The sequence below is a fragment of the Pecten maximus genome, chromosome 8, assembly GCF_902652985.1.
Source record: "Pecten maximus chromosome 8, xPecMax1.1, whole genome shotgun sequence".
In the NCBI taxonomy this organism is placed as follows: domain Eukaryota; kingdom Metazoa; phylum Mollusca; class Bivalvia; order Pectinida; family Pectinidae; genus Pecten; species Pecten maximus.
In genome coordinates this window covers 42,495,110-42,523,089 of record NC_047022.1, presented here as the reverse complement: position 1 = coordinate 42,523,089, position 27,980 = coordinate 42,495,110, and the positions used below count along the sequence as shown (strand labels likewise).

Here is a 27,980-nt window from a genome sequence, read left to right as displayed (position 1 = left end):
CAATTCAAAGATCTAACAGCTTAATGCATCAGATTTTTTTTTTTAATTTTACTGGTGCTTAACAATCCCAATATTCAGAAAAAAAACTTCCTTGTTTGTGATTTCAAATGATAAGCATTTCACAAAAATATCAAAAAAAATTCTGATTCATTTTTTCTTAACAAATATGTCAAAAATGTTCATTCCTGAACATGTTTAAATAAGCTAATGGTGTATGAAACATGAGCAGATGTTTGTGTTACATCTTTACAACATGTTTTTGAATGGGAAATCTTTAAGATTACATTAACCACGCTGACAGATGTAGCTATAGCTATAAGGTACAGAGGCTGATCAGGGTTCTGTGAACCCAAGTGTGGAGGATGATAGACTTGGGTGGAAGAACTACAGGGGGGAGGGTTGATTCCAAACTGATAAAGCACAAACTCAGCTGACACAAACCTTTACATACATCTCCATTTAGGTTAGGATGTTATTTCTTAAATAACCACAGGTCAAAATATATAGAATTTTACTGATATATGGGTCATGTATGATAATACACAGCATGATATATCACAGCTTTGTAACATTAGATATAACACTGTAATGTATTGTACCCCAGAGTCTATATATAGTCTGTAGAGTGAGATACAATACCTGTATAACACTGTAATGTATTGTACCCCCAGACACTATATAGTCTGTAGAGTGAGATACAATACCTGTATAACACTGTAATGTATTGTACCCCCAGACACTATATAGTCTGTAGTGAGATACAATACCTGTATAACACTGTAATGTATTGTACCCCCAGACACTATATAGTCTGTAGTGAGATACAATACCTGTATAACACTGTAATGTATTGTACCCCCAGACACTATATAGTCTGTAGAGAGATACAATACCTGTATAACACTGTAATGTATTGTACCCCCAGACACTATATCGTCTGTAGAGTGAGATACAATACCTGTATAACACTGTAATGTATTGTACCCCAGACACTATATAGTCTGTAGAGTGAGATACAATACCTGTATAACACTGTAATGTATTGTACCCCCAGACACTATATAGTCTGTAGTGAGATACAATACCTGTATAACACTGTAATGTACTGTACCCCCAGACACTATATAGTCTGTAGAGTGATCAATACCTGTATAACACTGTAATGTACTGTACCCCCAGACACTATATAGTCTGTAGTGAGATACAATACCTGTATAACACTGTAATGTATTGTACCCCCAGACACTATATAGTCTGTAGTGAGATACAATACCTGTATAACACTGTAATGTATTGTACCCCCAGACACTATATCGTCTGTAGAGTGAGATACAATACCTGTATAACACTGTAATGTATTGTACCCCCAGACACTATATAGTCTGTAGAGTGAGATACAATACCTGTATAACACTGTAATGTATTGTACCCCAGACACTATATAGTCTGTAGAGTGAGATACAATACCTGTATAACACTGTAATGTATTGTACCCCAGACACTATATAGTCTGTAGAGTGAGATACAATACCTGTATAACACTGTAATGTATTGTACCCCCAGACACTATATAGTCTGTAGAGTAAGATACAATACCTGTATAACACTGTAATGTATTGTACTCCCAGACACTATATAGTCTGTAGAGTAAGATACAATACCTGTATAACACTGTAATGTATTGTACCCCCAGACACTATATAGTCTGTAGAGTGAGATACAATACCTGTATAACACTGTAATGTATTGTACCCCCAGACACTATATAGTCTGTAGTGTGAGATACAATACCTGTATAACACTGTAATGTATTGTACTCCCAGACACTATATAGTCTGTAGAGTAAGATACAATACCTGTATAACACTGTAATGTATTGTACCCCCAGACACTATATAGTCTGTAGAGTGAGATACAATACCTGTATAACACTGTAATGTATTGTACCCCCAGACACTATATAGTCTGTAGTGTGAGATACAATACCTGTATAACACTGTAATGTATTGTACCCCCAGACACTATATAGTCTGTAGAGTGAGATACAATACCTGTATAACACTGTAATGTATTGTACCCCCAGACACTATATAGTCTGTAGAGTGAGATACAATACCTGTATAACACTGTAATGTATTGTACCCCCAGACACTATATAGTCTGTAGAGTGAGATACAATACCTGTATAACACTGTAATGTATTGTACCCCCAGACACTATATAGTCTGTAGAGTGAGATACAATACCTGTATAACACTGTAATGTATTGTACCCCCAGACACTATATAGTCTGTAGTGAGATACAATACCTGTATAACACTGTAATGTATTGTACCCCAGACACTATATAGTCTGCAGTGAGATACAATACCTGTATAACACTGTAATGTATTGTACCCCCAGACACTATATAGTCTGTAGAGTGAGATACAATACCTGTATAACACTGTAATGTATTGTACCCCCAGAGACTATATATAGTCTGTAGAGTGAGATACATTATTATCTATAAATAGATAATTAATTAGCATGATTAAATAATCCCACCTTACCTAATCTTACCTATCACCTTTTGTTGTAAGTTATGCCAAACTATGTAACAATTGATACAATTAAAAGGGTGTACGTATATATACGTATCAGTATATAGTCAAATGAACATCTGTTTTAAATATTAGTATATTTTTTATTTTGTTTAAATTTAAATTGGTTGTTGATTTGGCATTGCCTATGTGTAATAAAACCTATAGATAAATCTTTGCTAATTACAATTCCTTTGTTTGTCATTGAAGATTGTTGGTGTTATCTTTAACAATATCTAACTTGGAAAATAAATTAATATTTTGTCATTCAACATGCACCGATTTGATCGACCATAGGAGGTAACTATATATATACCAGTTCTGGTGTTCAATAAGCTTGATACCGTTTTAAAACAGGAGGACAATAGGATTAAAAGCAACGCCTTTGATGATCTTACAGATTTAGAATGTCGTGCCTCGTGTAACTCAACAAACCAACAACTTCTTTTTATTTAAGGCCAGCCAACAATTTGTTTATAAATTGTGTTACTGCTGTATAAATCACATATAATCAGGCTTGGATGTGAAATCCTTATGTGACAATGCAGACTTGATCGAGGAAAACTGTTCAAAGTTACTAGCTCTCAAAAGCAGATAGACCTCCTTTTAACAAATTTGAATACATTCAAAGAACATATCTTAAAACTGCACTTTGATGGAATAAAAAAGAATTTTGAAAATTTATGTCTGAAATTGAAATGGGAAGGTTTTCAGGTTTTGATGAGAAATAGGAACTTAACACAAGCACATATCACATCTTTGGGAGAAAAAAGAAAGTAAAAGAAATACCAAGTCCTAAAGATCATGTTGAAGCTTCTTTAACCTGCTGTGATATACTTGTACATTTCCAGCCACATAAAATTATTGCCAATTTTAAAATCACATTTTAATTACACAGAAAATTGCCTAATTCTACACTAAGTATACCTGACAGTGTGCTCTCTCGTTATGAACTAATCAGCCTCTGTCCTACAGGGTGTCAGGTGACTTACTCGTTATGAACTAATCAGTCTCCGTCCTACAGGGTGTCAGGTGACTTAGTTTAAGTAGGTACTGCATCTTAGGAGTTTTAACGGTATTCACAAAATAATTACCATACAAATGTACGAAGCTGCAGATCATTTCTTCTCATTCCTATTTAGTACCTAGTTAAGTGAATGCATCAAGTTAATTACAATTGCAGATTTTGCATAATGATCCATCACAATCATTGCACAATACATCACGCTTATCCTATAAATCATGAGATGTGAATTACAAGAAATTTGATGTTAAGGGTCGTCAGGTTGGGAAGGCAATCCAGGTTCAATTCCCCTTCAGACATCATAGGTATGAGGTCACCTGCCTGGTCATAAGGGTTTTCCCTGGGTACTCTGATTTCCTCCCACAGTAATTATATAAGACCCCTTGTATGCTGTCATCTAGGCCAACAAGAGTAATTATTATAAAAAATAATACAGTTTACATTAAGATAATCAGCAGATGAGATAGAGCTTGTTAGATAGGTGATTTACATCCTTGAATGCCTACATGTATCAAGAAACTACCCATTAAGTGTCCAACAGCCACAAATCATAGATTTATCACAACGAAATGTCCTAACCTGGCCATATCATTACCCAGATACTGAAAATCAACTTTCCTTACTACCACAATACAAAGCTTAACGTCGAGCAATGCACTGCAAATTCTAAAGGTGTTGTTTTTCAAAAGTCTTTGGTAAAAAAAGAGCATATTATACGTATACAATAATACCGTAATTAAGTAAATACCTCAATATATAAACATATTACTGTAAACGTGGAAATTTACGCGAGGGGGAAATTTACGCTAATTATGTGGATCCCTTCTGATCGAGAAAATTTCCCCCACATTTATTATTTTGATATTAATTTGAGTAAACTCGAACTACAAACGAAGGTGGGTCAATCGCAAAAATTACCCCCGCACGTATAGTTTACGTATAGAAATTGCGAAATTAAAGCTACGGATGTTTACAGTAACTGACATGCTGTGTGTTTCTGACCCCAGGGAGTAGTCCAGGCTTCAGACATACCAAATGGATTAGCACCAAATATATATACTTTCATACACTCTGAGATTGCTTAACACCTAAATAAACAATGGGCCAACACTGACCATGATATAAAACCTAATTTAATCCACAGGGATAAGAGATATCTCTGGTTCAAAACAAGGTTCAAGCTTTTTTACAACACCTGTGAAAACTGTTGGGCTACAATGTCAACAACACTATCAACCAGAGTAGCCCTTCTCAGTACACCATCTGGGTCAAATCTAGTTAATCAGAAGTCGAATTTGACCGATAAAAATGAGATCAACAGGAAAAGGTAGCTACGTATATACATACCATCTCATGATCAACAGAAAAAGGTAGCTACGTACCATCCCCTGATCAACAGAAAAAGGTAGCTACCATCACCTGATCAATAGAAAAAGGTAGCTACCATCACCTGATCAATAGAAAAAGGTAGCTACCATCCCCTGATCAACAGAAAAGGGTAGCTACCATCCCCTGATCAACAGAAAAAGGTAGCTACCATCACCTGATCAACAGAAAAAGGTAGCTACCATCACCTGATCAATAGAAAAAGGTAGCTACCATCACCTGATCAACAGAAAAAGGTAGCTTCCATCACCTGATCAACAGAAAAAGGTCGCTTCCATCACCTGATCAATAGAAAAAGGTAGCTACCATCACCTGATCAATAGAAAAAGGTAGCTACCATCACCTGATCAACAGGAAAAGGTCGCTACCATCACCTGATCAACAGAAAAAGGTCGCTACCATCCCCTGATCAACAGAAAAAGGTCGCTACCATCCCCTGATCAACAGAAAAAGGTCGCTACCATCCCCTGATCAACAGAAAAAGGTCGCTACCATCACCTGATCAACAGAAAAAGGTCGCTACCATCACCTGATCAACAGAAAAAGGTAGCTACGTACCATGCCCTGATCAACAGAAAAAGGTCGCTACCATCACCTGATCAACAGAAAAGGGTAGCTACCATCCCCTGATCAACAGAAAAAGGTAGCTACGTACCATCCCCTGATCAACAGAAAAAGAGAGCTACCATCCCCTGATCAACAGAAACGGGTAGCTACCATCACCTGATCAATAGAAAAGAGTAGCTACCATCCCCTGATCAACAGAAAAAGGTAGCTACCATCCCCTGATCAACAGAAAAAGGTCGCTACCATCACCTGATCAACAGAAAAAGGTCGCTACCATCCCCTGATCAATAGAAAAGGGTAGCTATCATCTCATGATCAACAGAAAAAGGTCGCTACCATCACCTGATCAATAGAAAAGAGTAGCTACCATCCCCTAATCAACAGAAAAAGGTAGCTCCCATCACCTGATCAACAGAAAAAGGTAGCTTCCATCCCCTGATCAACAGGAAAAAGTTTTTGTAAAGATTTGCCCAAATGGATACTAGATTTTCTCCATCTAGTTTGTCTAGAATCAGACGTATGCCTAGAGACCAAATTTATAAAGCTCAATTTTATATGTTCTAAACTCTATCAAAGACAGGAGCCAGTCTAAGAAAAATGGTGCAGATGTAGAAGCACCAAGGTACGTGGTCGACAAGTGCTGAACATGCAAAGCTAGGTTATAGCTTTCACAAAGTTCAATGTTGGCCTTCAGAATCCAAGAATAAAATTCCTACTGCATTATCATACAGGCTGTTACAAAATCCAATATCACTTATTTATATTTAATATCACTGTGACATCACACACTGTACACAAATATTAGCCATTTTACAGGTTTTAGTAGAACCGTGGATTGCTAAAAGCTGAAGTTATTGCAAGTCAGCAATTCTGTGGGATTCACGGCATCATGAATGCTGCCATAGGACAAAATGATATCAAATAATGGGTGATGAATTATTGAGCAGAATATCATTCGACCAAGTAACAAGTGAATATCACTCATTTCTCTGTGTACATCACCTCGCAACAGGTATTCTTATCAACAAGCAGAAGGATAACACATAGCAACCGTAACACAGATCACATCAGCCCTTGACATTAATATGGTAATAGCTAATCGTTTTTGACCACAAGTATTTGCTTTGGTATAATTTATCTAGCAGACAGCAGAATGACACCGCAGCAATGTTGAAGGTGTATATATATCTACAGCATATCTGGGAGGTTACAATATACCCCCTCTAAAAACCCAACAAATTCAACACTCTACAAATAGTAAAATACTCTTTGACACATGATTATTTGGAAGTGAGTTTTCACACTTTAAAGAAGACAAACTCCTACCTAGCAATGATGTTATATTAACTAGACCAACTTCTACCTAGCAATGATGTAATATTAACTAGACCAACTTCTACCTAGCAATGATGTTATATTAACTAGACCAACACCTACCTAGCAATGATGTTATATTAACTAGACCAACTTCTACCTAGCAATGATGTTATATTAACTAGCTATATAGACCAACACCTACCTAGCAATGATGTTATATTAACTAGACCAACACCTACCTAGCAATGATGTTATATTAACTAGACCAACACCTACCTACCAATGATGTTATATTAACTAGACCAACTTCTACCGAGCAATGATGTTATATTAACTAGACCAACACCTACCTAGCAATGGTGTTATATTAACTAGACCAACTTCTACCTAGCAATGGTGTTATATTAACTAGACCAACACCTACCTAGCAATGATGTTATATTAACTAGACCAACACCTACCTAGCAATGATGTTATATTAACTAGACCAACATGTACACCTACCTAGCAATGATGTTATATTAACTAGACCAACACCTACCTAGCAATGATGTTATATTAACTAGACCAACACCTACCTAGCAATGATGTTATATTAACTAGACCAACACCTACCTAGCAATGATGTTATATTAACTAGACCAACACCTACCTAGCAATGATGTTATATTAACTAGACCAACACCTACCTAGCAATGATGTTATATTAACTAGACCAACTCCTACCTAGCAATGATGTTATATTAACTAGACCAACTTCTACCTAGCAATGATGTTATATTAACTAGACCAACTTCTACCTAGCAATGATGTTATATTAACTAGACCAACACCTACCTAGCAATGATGTTATATTAACTAGACCAACTTCTACCGAGCAATGATGTTATATTCACTGGTTTAAAGGCGGTGCAATCAAGTCACATGCATATAAACATGTACGCCATGGAGATATATATCCAGGATGCATCATGTGACCTCCATACGCTGAGGACAAGTAGGGGACACTCACATAAATATTTGTATATTTAGGAAGATTTTTTATTGTCAACACCATGCTTTGAGTTGCAAACAACTGATAACCTAATTATGTGTACATTTCCATCACTGTCAGTATAGAAATATGGGGTATTAATATGTCAAATAACATACAATTGATCTGTTATCTACCGATAGCTCAAGAGCTACCAGTCATGGGCTTATTGTCACTTTTAGGTATACATTGTATATTGATGAAGTTACAAATTATATTGACCATACATTATGCCATTGACTCAACCAAATACACCTTAAGTTCATGAACTTAATATAAAAAACACCCTTGAATGAGAACTGTACATGGCAGGCCCGGTATATGTGTGTCACTTAGTTAGGTGCAATGCAGCAAATATCAAGAAACAGTGGCACCAGTTTATTGATCCCTAATCTTTAGGAGGTGACAAATGACCTTGAAGATGAGAGATGTATTAACTCCCAACAATTACTACAACATTCACCAACTCACACTAAGGCTTGAATTTTAGCATTCAAAGATCTTATCGAATCATCACAAAAACTGTCTTTCAAACACATATGCATGTTGTAATGTTCCATGTTACACCAAAAAGGGTATTCAATCATCAGTATTTATATTTTTCTAGGATTATAGCAAAAAGGCAAATTTCTCAATTCAACATAATCCTAACAGCAAATTGACAATAGTTTAGGATGATGTTTCCATTGCTGATTTACAAAAGGAATATCATAAAAGGAAATCAAATTAGTGTGTCGGTAACTCAGACATCAAATTAAAAGTTCTGGTCACTAATATATCTTATCAGTAATCAACCGCAATACAGATCAGATACGGCATTTTATGTTTTCTTGGCCTCAGAAACTGTTAGGAAACATCAGCTTTCTGTTTTCTTGGCCTCAGAAACTGTTAGGAAACATCAGCTTTCTATGTTTTCTTGGCCTCAGAAACTGTTAGGAAACATCAGCTTTCTATGTTTTCTTGGCCTCATCAGAAACTGTTAGGAATATCAGCTTTCTATGTTTTCTTGGCCTCAGAAACTGTTAGGAAACATCAGCTTTCTATGTTTTCTTGGCCTCAGAAACTGTTAGGAAACATCAGCTTTCGATGTTTTCTTGGCCTCAGAAAATGTTAGGAAACATCAGCTTTCTATGTTTTCTTGGCCTCATGATCAGAAACTGTTAGGAAACATCAGCTTTCTATGTTTTCTTGGCCTCAGAAACTGTTAGGAAACATCAGCTTTCTATGTTTTCTTGGCCTCAGAAACTGTTAGGAAACATCAGCTTTCCATGTTTTCTTGGCCTCAGAAACTGTTAGGAAACATCAGCTTTCTATGTTTTCTTGGCCTCAGAAACTGTTAGGAAACATCAGCTTTCGATGTTTTCTTGGCCTCAGAAAATGTTAGGAAACATCAGCTTTCTGTTTTCTTGGCCTCATGATCAGAAACTGTTAGGAAACATCAGCTTTCCATGTTTTCTTGGCCTCAGAAACTGTTAGGAAACATCAGCTTTCGATGTTTTCTTGGCCTCAGAAACTGTTAGGAAACATCAGCTTTCTGTTTTCTTGGCTTCAGAAACTGTTAGGAAACATCAGAGATAAGCTCTCAGATAATTGGATTTCTCACTGTTACTGATCATGAATATATTGTGGAAACCAGACAGGCAGACATCATGGTGATTGGAAAATGACCATCGGTCAAGCATCACTTATCTATTTGTCACATTCAGTATGCATAGATTTCCATTGCAGCTGATCATGACATACACTGGCAGTGTTCTGGGAGTCATCAAAGTTTCCTTGTACGTATGAAAGTACAGTTACTGTACTCGCTATTATACGTGCCCCAGCTCCAATAAGCACCATTCCTTCTTTTTAAAAATATTCACATTAACCATCGATCTGTCTTACTCCCTGTATTATAATTAGTCAAGGTCTAGATCTAGACCAGCCCAGGATATTTTACATCATATAAACCATAATTATTTAACCAAATTAAATGCAACCATACAGAGCACATCCATACAATATTTCATATAATGAGAATATTGTTTAATTTGTTTTACATCAAATGAAGTTTTACAGGGCTCTTTTCATCTTGGTTTGTAACATCCTCTTAAAGGACTGTACTTTCCACAATGGTTTATAACATCAACTTTTCATCAATTTTCCATGTGCATGATGTGCTGATTTCCACAAATGCGGTATTCAAAATGGAACACACTGCAGATTGACGTCTTCAGCACTGTGCATGAATCCCTAACTGATTTTATTTAACAATTTTTCAATCAACACATTCTGGTGACTATGTATACTATGTACTTTTAGTATATATGGGGATATATTTATTCATACAAAATTTGGTATTAGGAATCTGATCAGAATTTGATATTACTTCAGACTCCTTGTCTGAACTGAAATGATAACTGAAATGATACATCACCAGTCAGTTCACATGATAATATACATAGAAGTCATATCTTTTTAAAATCTCTGAAAGTCCTTGTTTGAATTTGAAAGAAGGCATCCTTATTATGTAAAATATACTTGTATTGCTATTACTATAATTATCAGTGATAAGAGATCTGTGTTGCAATAATGACAGGCTAGGGCAGACAATGAAATTATCAAACATTTAAGGCAAACCACCCTTACATCAGTTTAAAAAATCATGAGAATAGCATCAATATTAAAATGCACCTTTACGCATCAGCAATCCAACAAAGCATGTAAAACAGTCCAGGTGTTTCCCGAAGGCTATCTCCTTTGTTACAGTAGTATTAGCTTAATTAATACTGTGTACATTTATAAACACCTTAATGTATACCTACCGAATCTCTGACGGGAACCAACCCCAAATTATCAACACATCTGAACACCAGATCCAGAGTGCACAGCAATAAAGATTCATTAAACATCTTGTTAAAATAATAAGCAGTCCGTGGGAAAGTACAATGTATGTGATGAATGTGGAGCATTCAATCAAAAAACAATATAACATGTATATCTGGCAAAGTACTCCACAGCACATGGTTGTTTTGTAGATGTGCCTCATTATAATGGGACATTCTAATATAAGCCAGAAATTAATATATGTACAGTGTATGCATATCTGTAGAGAGAATATACATGTAGTTTTTTTTAATGTTTTCTGCCAGTTATATAATACATGTGTATATCACCTGTAATTTGTTATTTTTTCAGTTTTAGCCCTTTTGAACATTACATTGCCCCTAATTACTAGATCTGTTCCTCGCCCTAATTATAAACCAATGGAGCTTGATGCAGCAGGAACCAGATGTATTTCTGGTGGTGATCTATATAGTCAGCAGCACATGTGGGAATCGGTGGTGTTGCCATTGTATCCTTATCTCTTACTGATATGGAGTAAAGAGTCTGCTAAACAGATGCCAGGAATCAGGAAATTATCATTAATAGCATGATCATGTGTATAAGCTTGTCATACTTCTCCACTGTATTTAAGTTCTCATAAACACCAGAGTTTGACAGGTCCTATAACAAGACACTACAAATACTATTCTGTGTATTGTACACGACCAATTACAATGACCCTGATCATGATGAAGCTCTGTTACAATATTAACCCTAAATTATCCATCCTTCATACATCCTACACGAGATTTAGATGAAAACTAACGATGTAACATTGTACAGGTATCAGTCACAAAGGATCATTGCCAGGGATTGTAGATCTGATAAAAAATGTAAATTACTCCTATTTTGTCTCCATAAGGGAAAATATAATTTTCTTTTAAAGGGAAGCAGCAGCAATTAAACTGTCCAAATGTTACCCTTGATACATACATATTTTGTTTGATGAAGCCTGATTGTTTCAGTTGTGGAGATGTTGTGGGACAAGATATTTGAAACAGTATCCTGTTTATAATGCTTTTCCTGTGCAACTGACCGACTTTTTGAGAACACACTATAAAAAATAATGTGTTTAGTGCAGATCATATATATATAGTGTACCTAATATCATATGAGACTGCCTACTCGATTTAAATCACACAGATTCGTATAATGTACAGGTTATAATGGTTTGTAAGGTGTCTTATGTTATCTACATGTACAGCTGTATTATATATCATCTCCTTCCCGGTTTAGGATGTACCAATACACACAACATCACACAGATGTATCCAATTAAAATGACATGTTATTCTGCAGACACATTTACTGGTATGCAAATAGAAATCACATCTGCAATTTACATAAGCTAAGCATAGATATCTCAAGAGTTGTTTACTTCAGTTCAAGATTTTATTTAAATTTTGATCAAATTACAAAAAAAAAAAAATCTACCTTTGTCATTGAAATTTAGTGTAAACACCCCCTTTTGATTTACACTATACTTTTTAAAGTTAAGAATTTTATCAAGGACTAATATAGACATTACCAAACAGGGTTTTTTTCTCACTGGTTTTGGGTGGAGCCTTTCTGTCTCATTTGGGAAGAAAATTAGTGAATTGGGAGAGATTTTTTCATGAGTAAACTACAAATTTTGATAATTTGGCTAAGATATGAAATCATTTCAATTGAGAATAGGGGAGCCTGACAAAATACCTATTTTTTAAAATATGTATTAGGTCAGAAATGTCTATAAATAAATTGATATACAGTATATTAAACTGCCAATAATACACTAGTTCTCATAACAAACTACATGTAGTATCACCCTGATAATAAGACTTGTTGATTCAAAATAATGAGCTACTGAACTATCTAATTTTGATAAAAAAAAGTTTTCCAGTTGTAATGGACTAATTTTTTTCATATATATATAATATACACACAAAGACTTCTTGTCATATCATCATTTGGCTGTTCCTTCATATCAGACTCAGAGATCTATATATTATTTTTTTCTCAGGTACATAAATAATAATATTGTATACAGAAATTTAAGACTCTTGTTCGATCATCATACATTATAATTAAGGTTGCAAATTAAATTTGATGAAACAAATTAAAGATGCTGATGTCCAATGAATACAACAACAATTATCTTTATATTTGAAAAAATCTCCGATAAAGATTATTGTTAATCATTTATTATAAATGAATCAAAGGTGGCACACACTTCTTTTTTTTAAATATTACTTGTACCTCTCTTCCTGACATTTAATCAATCCTGTCACTGGTAATACGATAATAGTTGAACTACGTGCAGTTAGTACATAAGCCTACATAAAGTGTACACATGGGTATAATACAGCATGTATAAAACAGTAAAACGGGCACCTGCTCATAATTACGGTTCAAGTTTACTTTCTGTGTCCTTGTTTATAAGTTTTGTATTTGACAAACCAGCGAAAGGAAACTTAAATCCTTTAATATGATCAATGTGTACATTACCTTCGATAACCACTACTTAATCTGGGTCTGACCCCATACATTGTATACATAAACAACCAGGTACCGTTAGTGTTATAATCCTCTAACTTACCGCGAATCCAAGTAACGAAGGCTCCACTCAAGACATTCTCCTTCAATCTCATCGGTCAGCAAACGCTGATTAAACAGACGGATTGGGAGATCTTCACTTTCACCTTCATCCGCAATAGTTTGACAGAATTTATCCAAGAAACGCTGAAAGGAACCTAAGTCACTTCCTCGCTCCATCCTTCAGTGTTGTCACGCCATCGATGGCTTTTATACAGCTTTGTGCACACAAAGTGATGACGTCAGTAAAGTGTGTTTACAATTTTGACATTTTGGAGGGAATTTCACAGTGGTGGTGGATGAATTTTAGTGATATTAGGTTTATGGTTTAGTTCTCTATGATAGTTACAAAGAAGGGAAACATTTAATCAGCATCATAAGCAAACATGTATTCGAACTAGCCCAACATTTCATCTTGAGATCGACGAAGGATCATGAGATGGACGCGGAGAAATATACAGAGTGAGCTAGAGTAGGCTTAGTTTTACGGTGACATGCTACTAAATTGTATTTGTACATCTCTTTGTAGATACAAGCAGACAGGGCACATTTGTAATGACAATTTAGAAGGGGATGTTGACAAACATGCTATATTTTTGGAAATACCAATAAGATTATCTAAGTTATAGAGCAACCCCTCTGTCAAGTCAACATTACGGGAGATTAGGATTGCGGTGTACCTAATGAGTGACCAGGGAGTGTCCAGGGACATTTTGCACGCCCAGGAATTCGTTAATGAAGATTTTTTAATAATTTTTTCTGTAACATACTTATGAGACCATTTTCTAACACCATGCAAAATTTCACTTCGATCGAATGATTACATAATATGGAAATGCACCTCTGAAGTTGCAGTGCAGCGTGCACTCGGGTGTCGGGCGCGCCCAGGAATTCGTTAATGAAGATTTTTTTTAAAAAATTTCTGTAACATATTAATAACATCATTATCTAACACCATGCAAAATTTCACTTCGATCAAATGATTTTATAATACGGAAATGCACCACTGAAGGTGCATTAAAGCGTGCATTTGAGTGTCCGGGGCGTATTTGACACGCCCAGGAAGCCGTTATTGAAGATTTTTTTATTTTTTTTTCGGTAACATACAGATTATACCTATATCTAACATCGTGTAAAATTTCACTTCGATCAGACGATCGCATAATACTAAATTTTGCCATTAAATCTTACGAAGTTACGATGAAGATGGCCTGTATTACGGCTGCGCTCGGCACATGAGTACCAGGGAGGTTTGTACAAGCCCAGGAAGTCGTTGATTTATATTTCTTGATTATTTTTTCTGTAACATACAGATTATACTTTTATCTAACATCGTGCAAAATTTCACTTCGATCAGGCGATTGCATAATACTAAATTTTTCCATTAAATCTTACGAAGTTACGATGAAGTTGCCCTGTATTACGGCTGCGGTTGGCACATGAGTGTCCAGGGAGGTTTTTACACGCCCAGGAAGCCGTTAATTTACATTTCTTTATTATTTTTTCTGTAACATACAGATTATATATTTATCTAACACCATGCAAAATTTCACTTCGATCGGACGAGTGTATATTATTGTATTTTGTTACTGAATCCAGCCTTAGGTGATCACTTCATTGTCCAGGCCATTTTATATCTACCTGTGATCTGACAAATTAATCCCGGAGCGCCGCCCACCTGCGGTGTGACCGGTAATTGTATTGGTTTACATAACAACTTGACATGTCCCTGTTAATTGATATATAACATATTGCAACCCGGAATAAAATACAAATAAAAACTTACTATTTCATCAGTTACGATTATTCCTTCAGTTACAGTTTCAGTTCCGTAATTAGAACGTTTAATAACATCGTAAACTTTGAGTTCTAAAATAAATACGAAAATCATACATTCCAAGTTAAATACTAACATTATTTTTTTACAATATAAATAGTTTTAATGAGTGACAAACCCGCGTGTTCGGCTAATCTAGCAATTATTTATCAATCTCCTGCAAATCAAATAGAATATAACGCATTATGATAGAATTAATTGTAACGTTATAACTCCGTTGCCATACCTGATAAATGTATTAAAATCGGCTATAGACTTATTTAACATGCCCGTATTCTGGTTCGCCCAATAGGAGAAAGTCGGAGGTTTGATTTTTGCGGAAAGGTTATAACAATGTAAATTGTAAATAGAAAAACAACCAAGGACCTTTAGGGTCGTTCAAGGATTACCACACATATAATCAGGAGAATTAATTTTAAAATTTGCTCTGAAAAGTTCATAGTTAAGAGAGCTAGCACGGTTCTTCAAACGGCTATGCAGTATTTTTAACATGCGGGAGCCACACACCAAGATGCCTTTATTATTGGACATTTCCTAGGTATATTTCTTTTAATGAACTTCTTCTAAGTAGACGAATCCTTTAATATCTGGATCGTTCCAGTTTGATGGACGACGGAAAGAAGGAAATACGCATATTTTCTAATCGAAAGTTAGGTTGTCTCAGATGATGGGAATCTAAAATATTACGGATTTCTGCTAATCTTTCTGGCATGATGTCACAAAGAACATTTATATCTATACCATTTTTGGTAGAGAAGAATAAAGACATTCTCTGCGTTTCTTCTATAAATCGGCAAAAGTTCCAGCCTATCACAAGGAGACTTAACACGAACACACCACAGCCTCCCAAAACATACGCACTCACCACACGGATGTATGTCGCACGCACGGGAGGCTGTCCTTAAATGACCTTAGCTGTTAATAGGACGTTAAACAAAATAAATCAAACCAAATTATGTACACGTCTCTAATATGTCAATTGTGGAATTCCAAATCTGATACCTGAAATAAAATAATTATAAAAACGTATTATTTCATCAAAACCAAGAATACATTCTTACAATTTCGAAGTGATCAATAAATGCATTAATATTTTATAAAACAATAATTGACCGAGTCAAGTGAAAAAGATCATCTATCGGTGACTCCGCCCACCTGCGGTGTAGTCTAATTGGATTAGTTTATATAACTTTGGCGCCTGTCTAGCTGTCAACTAACCCGCGTCTCCGCCTCACTTGTGTTCAATGGAAGACGAGTGACAGGTAACGAAAGCCATCAGTAGGCGGAGTCACGTAACTAACAAATTAGGTGTCGTGCTGTTTGTCCCTCACCATCAGTTTGCTTATTTCTATTCTAATATAAAAAGAATATTTTGTTGCTACCAGAAACATGAAAAAAACAAGTCATCTTATTACCAAATGTAATTTTCTGCATCTTGTACTGCTGCAACAACACGTGTACAAAAATGACCATTTGTTGCCCGAGTGAATAATCATCAATTACTGTTATTGAAGACTACGTAATACCACCAATTGGCTTTTTGAAGTGTAAGTTCTATCGATTTAAGTTGTGCATTTTCGAGATTTTTTAACACATTTCGTGAAGAGGTCGGCTTTGAAAAGGGCCGTTTTTAGAGGTACTGATCGTTTATTGTCGGAACAATGTGGTAGGGTAGGGTTTATCTAGATCCCAAGAAGATGGTTCTAATCACACTAGGTATCAGCCCAATATGGTCGGATAAAAAATAAAATCAGTGGCCTTTTTATTTTGGATATAAGGGACTTAAGATTTTTAATTGATCTGTCCTTGGTTAAACAAATGTAGGAGTATAGTATGTCCCTGCATGTACAAACTTGTACACATTTATCTTCCCGAAATGGCACGAATTATCACCTTTTATTTCAGTTAAAATCCATCGACCGTTTTTTCTATTATTTGATACGAATCTCGTATCATGATTCACAATTTGGTTGCAGACTCTAACTTTGAAATACTGCAATACATTTTGACAGATTATAATATTTTTTACACGCGGACTCCTCTGTACACTCCATGTAAAACATTTATTTCATACAGTTTTCGATGCCATTTCACATTCTTATCCCATATGCACGTTCTTTTTATCATTATATCATTATATCAACAAGTTTTTATCAGTATTTCATTTCGAGTTTCAAACTTTGAAATAGATTTTGAAGAACTGTTTATTGGATATAGGACAGTTTCCAATGCCAGTTGACTGTTTTATTTGTATTTCATTTCAGATTTCAAACTCTCTAATTTATATGATTATAATATACAGCATTTCAAAAGAGTCATTTGTTAGATATGATTTTTTTTCTTCCTTTAATTTCTCTTAAAAGTCTGTTGTCTAATACCTTTATTTAATACATTAATGTATCATTTTCTATGTTGTACTACTTGTACTTATACTTCCTTGCTGTGTTAACAATCAATGTTTGAAATGAGAGAGAAAAAAAATAAATAATATACTTACACGAAAGAAACATCTACATATGTGTACATGTATTTGTTTTAATTTACTTGTATACTTTAATTCTTACGACGTTGAAACAGAATCCCATTTTTTAGGCAAATATATCTTTTATAACCAAGAACATCAAAAACTTTATAATCATGACAAAACAGTGAATGCTGACTTTCTAAATTACTGTTATGATTCTAAATTTTATTTCTTAATGACAAAGGAGGAAGTTAAGAGGAACTCTTATTGCTGATTTAACCTGGTACGGTCCTGTTAATGTAAATATACTTTGCAATGGTGACACGAATATCTCCTCAACTGACAATGTAAAAATCGCCAAAGTTGTGCAAAACTTCTTGAGTAGGTCGGGAAGATTCGACTAATCATCACTTCCTATCCCCCAACCCCTTCTTTTCATACTATTTTCCTATAATAAAAAAACTTAATCCAAAATGCTCCATTTATCCATATAATATTAAAAATGTTTTTTCTTCTAATCGATCAAGTATATTTGAATTCATTCCAAACATTTATATGTCGTGATCTTTCCCGATGCAGTCATTTAACTTTATATGTACCTATCTCCTATATTTATACTGTTAAAAGAAATAATGCTGCATATTAAAAACAAAAATCACACTGTACATAGCATTATTATCAGGCAATCCTGTCAGAATTTTTCACATTAGAATAGTTTTACAGCAGTTTATTAAAAAATGTAATTATATAAATATCCAATTGAACAATTTATCAATAACTAAGTAACTAACAACAACAAAAATTAACTAAAAGTCTAAAACAGTAAGTATATATAACTCATGTAAAGGCATTCAATAAAAAAATATCATAAAAAATAATACATTAATAAAGATGAATAGATCATGACTTACAATAATTACTATGCAAATTAAAATGCATGAATTGGTTAAGATATTAAGTTATTATCAAACATTTAATAAATAAATATCATAAAAAATAATACCGGTACATGAATATAGATGAATCAATTATGAGTTACAACAATAACTATTATGCAAAGTACAATGCAGAAATTGGTTAAGATATTAAATCATCATCAAACATTGTGACATTATTCAGTACAAAATACACATAATATAAGTTTTATAATAAATTACATCTTCATCTATAATCAAATAAATAATGTTTTAATGCAAAGTGAGGAAATTATTCCAAATAGTATATTCTGATTTTATACTTGAAAAACTTTATCATAAACAATATCTTAGTGTTAAGAAATAAAATAAAATTATGGAGAGTCAAAAAAATAAAGTAAATGTGTTACATATAGCCAATATATTAGTTATACTCGTTATAAAATAAATAAATAATGGACTCTTTGTAGAACCGCGTCCTCATCGCAGTCTGGTAACATTCTTATTTTAACAATAGAGTTACTTCCCTTCCAATCCTTGGAGTACACTACTTCGTATGATTTAATGGTAAAATTTAGTATTATGCACTCGTCCGATCGCAATGACATTTTGCATGGTGTTATATAAAGGTATAATCTGTATGTTACAGAAATAATAATAAAAAATATAAATCAACGGCTTCCTGGGCGTGTAAAAACCTCCCTGGACACTCATGTGCCAACCGCAGCCGTAATACAGGGCAACTTCATCGTAACATCGTAAGATTTAATGGTAAAATTTAGTATTATGCACTCGTCCGATCGAAGTTAAATTTTGCACGATGTTAGATAAAGGTATAATATGTATGTTTCAGAAAAAATAATCAAAAAATATAAATCGACGACTTCCTGGGCGTGAAAAATACGCCCTGGACACTCACGTGCTGACCGCAGCCGAAATACAGGACAATTTCATCGTAACTTCGTAAGATTAATGGTAAAATTTTGTATTATGCACACGTCCGATCGAAGTGAAATTTTGCATGATGTTAGATAAAGGTTTAATCTGTATGTTTCAGAAAAAATAATCAAAAAATTTAAATCAACGACTTCCTGGGCGTGTAAAATACGCCCGGGACACCCGAGTGCACGCTGCACTGCAACTTCATCGGTGCATTTTAATAATATGCACTGGTCCGATCGAAGTGAGATTTTACATGGTGGTAGATAATGGGACAATATGTACGTTACAGAAAAAAATTTCAAAAAATCTTCATTAACGAATTCCTGGGCGTGAAAAGTATCTCCCTGGACACTCATTACTCCCTGGTCACTCATTAGGTACACCCTAGGATTGAGCTGATCATGAGATTACAAGTGTGCGAAACACTAACTTATTTCCCAATTATAATGTGATATGTTATATAGAATATATGAATGAGGCGTGATATATCTTTTCTTGTTAATGAATTATGTACGATCAGTTAGTCACTATTTTGACTAAGTTTTTAATAGACTAGAAGTACTGAAGATATTCTGTTTTAGTCAAATTAAATTCATAAGTAGTAAAGTGATTTTTGTACTCGCTGGTTGATTTCATAGAAGATGCAACTAATGTTCACAGTACAGGGCTCAAAGTGGATATTTTTACCATGTGGCCTATTTGGCTACCAAGTCAAAAAATCTAGGTGCCAATTGGAAAAGTTAGTTGCCCGGGCCAAGTTGTCTTAACTTTAAAAAAATCTTTTAATTCTTTAATACAGTATAACATCTCTTTGTAACTTTTTCGATTGTGAACATCATTTAAATGATTTTAGCATTTACTGCAACCTTTGAGAGATTAACCAAATCGCAAATTTATTCAATTTTTCAGTGGCCTTTGCAAGCCAGGGATTAATCTAGAATTTAGGGGAAACTATCCTTTTTGGACCATAGGGGAAAATCAGTTCTGAAAAGGGGAAATTTAAAAATCTCGAAGTTTCAGTTATTTGCTTTAAAAACACATTTTTCAAGTAAAACAGCAAATGGTTAATTAGGAAAGCAAATCTGGAGTATATGGGAATGTTATTGCCATAAAAATGAGGGAAAATACAATATTTCAGTGAATTTAACAGAAGTTTGAGGGGGGAAATGGAACAAAATCCTGAGGGGAACTACCCATAAACGGTAGTAAAAAATCCCTAGATTGATCCCTGCAAGCGCCTTATAGGTCAATAACTGGTCACTAATGGTGAATTTAAGGCGCCACTTTGAGAGCTGCAGTATATGACTATATGTTAATAAGTTGGAAGTGGTAATTAGGTAATAAGTATATATACATGTATCTTTTATTTTCAAATGCATTAATCATACTTGCAGACACATGAAGCAGACAAGCTGTGCTATCTGACCATTATGCAGACACAGAGGGAGCTGAGTAGCTTTCCAATAGCTCCTGTACATAAGACAAAACTGGCTGCAGCAGGATTTCTCATTGTTGAGGATATGAAGGGCATGAAACCATCTGAACTCAGCAAAGGTAACAGTTTTGTCTGAACTCAGCAAAGTTAACAGTTTTGTCTGAACTCAGTAAAGGTAACAGTTTTGTCTGAACTCAGTAAAGGTAACAGTTTGTCTGAACTCAGTAAAGGTAACAGTTTGTCTGAACTCAGCAAAGGTAACAGTTTTGTCTGAACTCAGCAAAGTTAACAGTTTGTCTGAACTCAGCAAAGGTAACAGTTTGTCTGAACTCAGCAAAGTTAACAGTTTGTCTGAACTCAGCAAAGGTAACAGTTTTGTCTGAACTCAGTAAAGGTAACAGTTTGTCTGAACTCAGTAAAGGTAACAGTTTTGTCTGAACTCAGTAAAGGTAACAGTTTGTCTGAACTCAACGAAGTTAACAGTTTGTCTGAACTCAGTAAAGGTAACAGTTTGTCTGAACTCAGCAAAGGTAACAGTTTGTCTGAACTCAGTAAAGGTAACAGTTTGTCTGAACTCAGTAAAAGTAACAGTTTGTCTGAACTCAGCAAAGGTAACAGTTTGTCTGAACTCAGCAAAGTTAACAGTTTGTCTGAACTCAGCAAAGTTAACAGTTTTGTCTGAACTCAGTAAAGGTAACAGTTTGTCTGAACTCAACGAAGTTAACAGTTTTGTCTGAACTCAGCAAAGGTAACAGTTTGTCTGAACTCGACGAAGTTAACAGTTTGTCTGAACTCAGCAAAGGTAACAGTTTGTCTAAACTCAGCAAAAAGGTAACAGTTTTGTCTGAACTCAGTAAAGGTAACAGTTTTGTCTGAACTCAGTAAAGGTAACAGTTTGTCTGAACTCAGCAAAGGTAACAGTTTTGTCTGAACTCAGTAAAGGTAACAGTTTTGTCTGAACTCAGTAAAGGTAACAGTTTTGTCTGAACTCAGTAAAGGTAACAGTTTGTCTGAACTCAGTAAAGGTAACAGTTTGTCTGAACTCAGCAAAAAGGTAACAGTTTTGTCTGAACTCAGTAAAGGTAACAGTTTGTCTGAACTCAGTAAAGGTAACAGTTTGTCTGAACTCAGTAAAGGTAACAGTTTTTCTGAACTCAGTCAAGGTAACAGTTTTGTCTGAACAGTTTTGTTACAATGGTAACAGTTTTGTCTGAACTCAGAAAAGGTAACAGTTTTGTCTGAACTCTGCAAAGGTAACAGTTTTGTCTGAACTTAGTAATGGTAACAATTTGAACTCAACAAAGGTAACAGATTTGTCTGAACAGTTTTGTTACAAAGGTAACAGTTTTGTCTGAAATCTGCAAAGATAACGGTTTTGTCTGAATTCATTGAAAGACATAAGCCATCTGAACTCAACAAATGTAACAGTTTTGTTTGAACTCGACAAATAAAGGTAACAGTTTATGAAGCAAACAAATTAAAAAAGTTAATTACATTCATTCAAATTCAATTTGTACTATTTATCAATATATCACACATCTTTCAGAGACTGGCATTGGTATGGAAGAATCACTGGACATTTTAAAGCTGGTGCTGGGAACAGATGGGAAGGGAGATAACTCTGGTCATGTAGACAAGTCAGCACTAGACATTCTGAAACAGGAACAATCACTTCCCTACATTGTAACATTCTCCGAACGGCTAGACAACATGTTGGGCGGTGGAATTCCACTCTGCAAGATCACCGAGTTCTGTGGTGCTCCTGGCACAGGCAAAACTCAAATATGGTAAACTATATATGATATCTGACAAAATAATAACTTTTGGTAGGTGGTGTTATAATTCTTGTACATTTCCACTATGACCTCAGGTTTATCTTATTCCACAGCTACATATAAGTTACATTGAATTGATGTGTGTCTCTTGACACTAGGTATCAGTCCACATCCACAATATGACCTTGGGTATTATTCCACATCTCCAGTATGACCTTGGGTATCATTCCACATCTCCAGTATGACCTTGGGTATCAGTCCACATCCCCATATGACCTTTGGCATCATACTACATCTCCAGTATAACTTTGGGTATCAGTCCACATCCCCAATATGACCTTGGGTATCAGTCCACATCCTCAATGTGACCTTGAGTATCAGTCAACATCCCTAATATGACCTTGGGTATCATTCCACATCTCCAATATGACCTTGGGTATCAGTCCACATCCTCAATGTGACCTTGGGTATCAGTCCACATCCCCAATATGACCTTGGGTATCGGTCCACATCCCCAATATGACCTTGGGTATCAGTCCACATCCCCAATATGACCTTGGGTATCATTCTACATCCCTAATATGACCTTGGGTATCGGTCCACATCCTCAATGTGACCTTGAGTATCAGTCCACATCCCCAATATGACCTTGGGTATCATTCTACATCCCTAATATGACCTTGGGTATCAGTCCACATCCCTAATATTACCTTTGGCATCATTCTACATCCCTAATATGACCTTGGGTATCAGTCCACATCCTCAATGTGACCTTGAGTATCAGTCAACATCCCTCATATGACCTTTGGCATCATTCTACATCTCCGATATGACCTTGGGTATTATTCTACATCCCAATATGACCTTGGGTATCAGTCGACATCTCTAGTATGACCTTGGGTATCATTCTACATCTTCGATATGACCTTGGGTATTATTCTACATCCCAATATGACCTTGGGTATCAGTCCACATCTCTAGTATGACCTTTGGCATCATTCTACATCTCCGATATGACCTTGGGTATTATTCTACATCCCAATATGACCTTGGGTATCATTAGATATAAGATATTAATATTATATCCTGGTCTCTAATACTAGTATGCAGCTGGCTGTAGATGCACAGATACCCGAGTGCCTGGGAGGCCTAGAGGCAGAGGTTGTGTACATAGACACGGAGGGTAGCTTTATTGTGGAGCGCCTCGTTGACATTGTCACTGCATCAGTGGAACACTGTAAACAAATTGCTGGAGGTGAACAAGGTAACTTCTACATTAAATAAAATTTCATAATTGAAGTGTTTTGAATTCACAATATTTGCGTGTGTTTGAATAAACAGTGTTTGTCAAAGTTGTATGGATAACAATGACTTTTAAATAGAAATACTTTTTATGTCATTTTTCACATAATAAGCCAAATAAGAGTGAAATATTTGAGAATGCATTAAAGTAAATTGAAGTTTAAATCTTTGTAATGGAATTAATAAGATAACTTTTTTTTTTGCAAGTGATGATAAATGATAGTGTTTACTCAGAATCCTTCTTTTTTTCTTTTTCTTTTTTTTTTTCTTTCTTTTTTTTTAAGAGTGAGTCTGCATATAAGTATCTGTTGTGTGTTCCTTATTCACAGATTCTGATGACTTACAAGGGTTCACCCCGGAGAATGTGTTGTCACGGATACATTACTATCGCTGTCATGACTACATAGAACTACTGGCCACCATTCACCTCTTACCTGACTTTGTCAAACATCATTCAAAAGTTAGTTTTCAGACATTGTTGACAAGTGCAACTGTATGAAATAAATTATTTGTGGGTGCAATAAATCCCATATAAACAAATATGCTGGTATTTCTCCTGTTTTAATACAGTATTTCAGTTGATTAATCTTTTATAATGTAATTAACAAGGTATAAAACCAAACCATGGTTATATCTAGATCAGGGCCACTCTCTATTAGCTTGAAGGGATATGACTGACATACTGTCAACTATTAGTGGATTCTTATCTCCATGTTGCCACACTGATTTTGTTGTATTTCCTCCGAGATCAATTTTTATCATGGTCATCCCTTTACACCACATCAAACTCGGCCTTTATTAATCTATCTTCAAATTAAATCACACTTGCAGGTTTCAGTTTAAAAAATATAATGATTGCTTTTGAACTCATGACACTTAATTCACACAGATCCACTGTGACAAACAGCATTTTGTATAAAATATTCATGGGCATTGCGAGTGTCAGCAAACCTGTATATGATATTTGACATTCTGGCTGATCGAACAAAGAACTAACAAATCTATGAAAACTTAGTATGAGTAGTGCTTATGTCTTCTCAAACAGCATTCAAAACAAAAAGCTTAAAATTTTATAAATCATGCCTGTTTTGGAGAATAACAAAATGATTCAGTTTATGAAACACAAATTAAAGCACTTAACCTAACAACCATGCTGATAAATGCTGCATCCTGAGTATTTTCCATTTCAATACCAACAATGTTATAATTTGGGTGTTAAATTTTAGCGCTTTCATGCCAGGTGCCAAAAATATCCTGATTTATGGTAATCTAACTTCAGATGAAATTAACTGTTATTGGTATTTTTATGTTGTAGGTGCGACTTGTGATTGTAGATAGTGTGGCCTTTCACTTTCGTCACGACTTTGATGATATGTCCCTGAGGACACGCCTACTTACCTCCACAGCTCAGAATCTCATCAAACTGGCAACCACCTACCAACTTGCGGTAAGAAAAAATATTTTCATATCCAGGGACTTACTAGTATCATGTATTTCATGTTTCATAATCAACATAGCCCATACTTAAACTCGCCCTTCCGAATTCATGCTTAAGTGTTAAAAAGACACATTACAGCCTTTTTAAGTGAATACAGACACAAAATAGTCCTCATTTTACCTTTAAGCATTTTAATCCTGTTCAGCCAGCTTGTTTACTGGCTTTGTTATTGTTTTGTCACTCACTTTTATCCTGTCACAGGTTGTCCTGACCAATCAGATGACTACGAAAGTGCGATTGGGTGAAGCCTCACAGCTGGTGCCAGCCTTGGGAGAGAGTTGGGGTCACGCGAGTACTATCCGGGTGATTCTGTATTGGGAGGGACAGAAGCGGTATGCCTGGCTGTATAAATCTCCGTCACACAGAGAGGCTCGAGTCCTATACCAAGTCACGGTAAATAACAATTCTAAGGTCAAGGTCGTACTTTACAGAGACATTGGAAGTAAATCTGACTACAATTCTCCTTCAAACAGAGAGGCCCAATTCTTAAGGTCAACTCAAGGTCGCACTTTACAGAGAGACATTGGCAGTAAACCTGGCTGTTCAAATTTTCCCTCACATAGAGAGGCCTAAGCTCCATACTTTACAGACAATGAACCGACAGTAAACCTTGCTGAACAAATCTCCTTCACACAGTGAATCCAAACAAGTCACTGTTTAAAAATGTTAAATCAAAGTCATACTTTACATAGAGACATTGGCAGTAAACCTGGCTGTACCAATTTCCCAAAACCAAGTTACAGTATTTAATGCTTCTAAGGTCAAGGTCATACTATACAGAGATAATGGTCAGTAAGTCTGGCTATACAATCTCTCTCGCATGCAAAAACTTTAGTGCCACACTAAGTCATGGTAATTAACACTACTTAGGTCAAGGTCATACTTTGCTGAGACACTGGCAGTAAGTATGTTATACTTATTTCCCTGACACAGACACAGGGGCTTGTGTCTCTTACCACATCTTTGTACACTTCTTTAAACATCAGACCAAATGTCCCTTTGACTTTCACAATCAATTTTATCAGACAAGTATATGAGAGATTACAGCTTTCATTATTTGGTAATGAGTTGATTAACACATCACACAAACAACTATTTCACCTATAACTGATATGACAGTGATTATCAGCACCCCCTGTATAAATATACGCTCACCTATAATATCAATATCATAAACAGGGGTCAACATGATATTGTACCAACATCATACAGTGGTCAAGGTCACTGATGGAGTTAAAGGTCAAAGTCCACTTGAGATTTGTATCCCTTTTGTGATCCTTTGTATTTATATACAAATTGTAGTGATCCTTCTTATTTATATACAAATTGTTGTAGTGATCCTTCATAGTTATATACAAAATGTTGATTCTATTAATTAGTTATTGATCAAATATTTTTCCAGATGGGAGGAATCCGTGATGTTGTTACAGAAGAGGAGAACAACGATGATAATGAAGAACTAAATACAGATGAAAATCCAACGAAACGGCAAAGAATAACGTGACAACACCCAGAACTCTTATTCTTCAATTCAAACTTGTCATGAGTAAGGTATATGCTACATAACATGAATGAGGAAATCAGATGTCTTTTATTTAATAAAGCAGATAAGTTTGAAAGAAAATAATTCTGACAACTCCTGAGAAATAACTGTTTTATAATGAAAGACAAACCTTGTAATAACCTCTGCAATATTACAAACCTCTGATTGGTTGATAAAAGCATGTGTTAACCTCCAATAGGTTCTTAAAATTATGTTTTAACCGCTGATGGGTTCACAAAATCATGTATTTTGGCGCTTCTCGGTTTCAAAGTCAAAGTTATTTGTCAAGGTCAACATGAAATGTCGGGCCTGGACACTTTTTGGCTTTATGCAAATGCTTGTGTACATGCAGTAAACCCTGAAACAATTTCTTTTTTCTCTGATGAATTACGTATGTATAACTGCATAGCTCACCTGTCGGATGGTCATCATGTGGTGCTATATAGAGTGGAGCTAATATAGAGTGGAGCTATATAGAGTGGTGCTATATAGAGTGGAGCTATATAGAGTGGAGCATGTCTATGTGAATCCACTGCCTGTATGTTACTTTGTTGATGAGTACTGTTTATGTTATTCCATGTTGATTGAAATATTAAAATTTAATAGAAATCAATTTTTTTTTTTTTTTTTTTTATTGGTAATATCGAGAGATACCTTATGTATTACACAAAGTGATAAAATTCCTTTTTGTTCACCTGGTCAAAAGGCCCAAGGCATCTGTCCATTACCAATTGACTTCTTATTCTTAACCAATGATCAGAATTTAACCAAATTTTGCAGGAAGCATCCCTAGGTGGCTGGGATTCAAATTTATACAATTAATAGGGATAACTCCCCAGGGGCCTGCGAGGCGAGGCCAAAAGGGGTCCATTTGGTAATATTGATATTAACGACTTCTTCTCTAGAACTAAGCATTGTA

The 27,980-nt window shown here is 35.2% G+C and overlaps 2 protein-coding genes across 6 annotated transcripts in view; one reads left to right on the top strand and one right to left on the bottom strand.

The window, feature by feature from the left end:
- LOC117333571 (protein phosphatase 1F-like) overlaps positions 1-13,555 on the bottom strand; it is a 38,572-nt gene extending 25,017 nt beyond the window's left edge. For all 3 annotated transcript variants that reach the window (XR_004533932.1, XR_004533933.1, XM_033892921.1), the window contains exon 1: positions 13,356-13,555. Coding sequence is in view for 1 of the 3 variants with exons in the window: in XM_033892921.1 (XP_033748812.1) it covers positions 13,356-13,531 (176 nt within the window). In the remaining 2 variants the exon portion in view is untranslated. The remainder of the gene's footprint in view (positions 1-13,355) is intronic.
- On the top strand, positions 13,555-27,674 carry LOC117333572 (DNA repair protein RAD51 homolog 3-like). 3 transcript variants are annotated; one of them, XM_033892922.1, is made up of 8 exons: positions 13,555-13,813; positions 20,903-21,062; positions 22,490-22,730; positions 23,822-23,982; positions 24,350-24,480; positions 25,336-25,467; positions 25,720-25,911; positions 26,921-27,674. In XM_033892922.1, the coding sequence occupies exons 2-8, from the start codon at positions 20,939-20,941 to the stop codon at positions 27,020-27,022; spliced, it is 1,083 nt and encodes a 360-aa protein (XP_033748813.1). In that variant the 5' UTR covers positions 13,555-13,813; positions 20,903-20,938; the 3' UTR covers positions 27,023-27,674. The 3 variants fall into 3 exon arrangements, with proteins under 3 accessions (XP_033748813.1, XP_033748814.1, XP_033748815.1); XM_033892923.1 differs by having other exon boundaries at positions 13,555-13,823; XM_033892924.1 differs by lacking the exons at positions 13,555-13,813; positions 20,903-21,062 and adding an exon at positions 21,109-21,118.
- The last annotated feature ends 306 nt before the right edge of the window (positions 27,675-27,980 follow it).

What these genes read in the sequence shown, in the direction of transcription:
- LOC117333572 (XM_033892922.1), top strand. Translation starts at nt 20,939, where the DNA reads ATGCAGACACAGAGGGAGCTGAGTAGCTTTCCAATAGCTCCTGTACAT. An exon ending in ACAGGCAAAACTCAAATATG is followed by an intron (nt 22,731 to 23,821) that starts GTAAACTATATA and finishes CTCTAATACTAG; the next exon opens with TATGCAGCTGGCTGTAGATG. An exon ending in GAGTCCTATACCAAGTCACG is followed by an intron (nt 25,912 to 26,920) that starts GTAAATAACAAT and finishes ATATTTTTCCAG; the next exon opens with ATGGGAGGAATCCGTGATGT.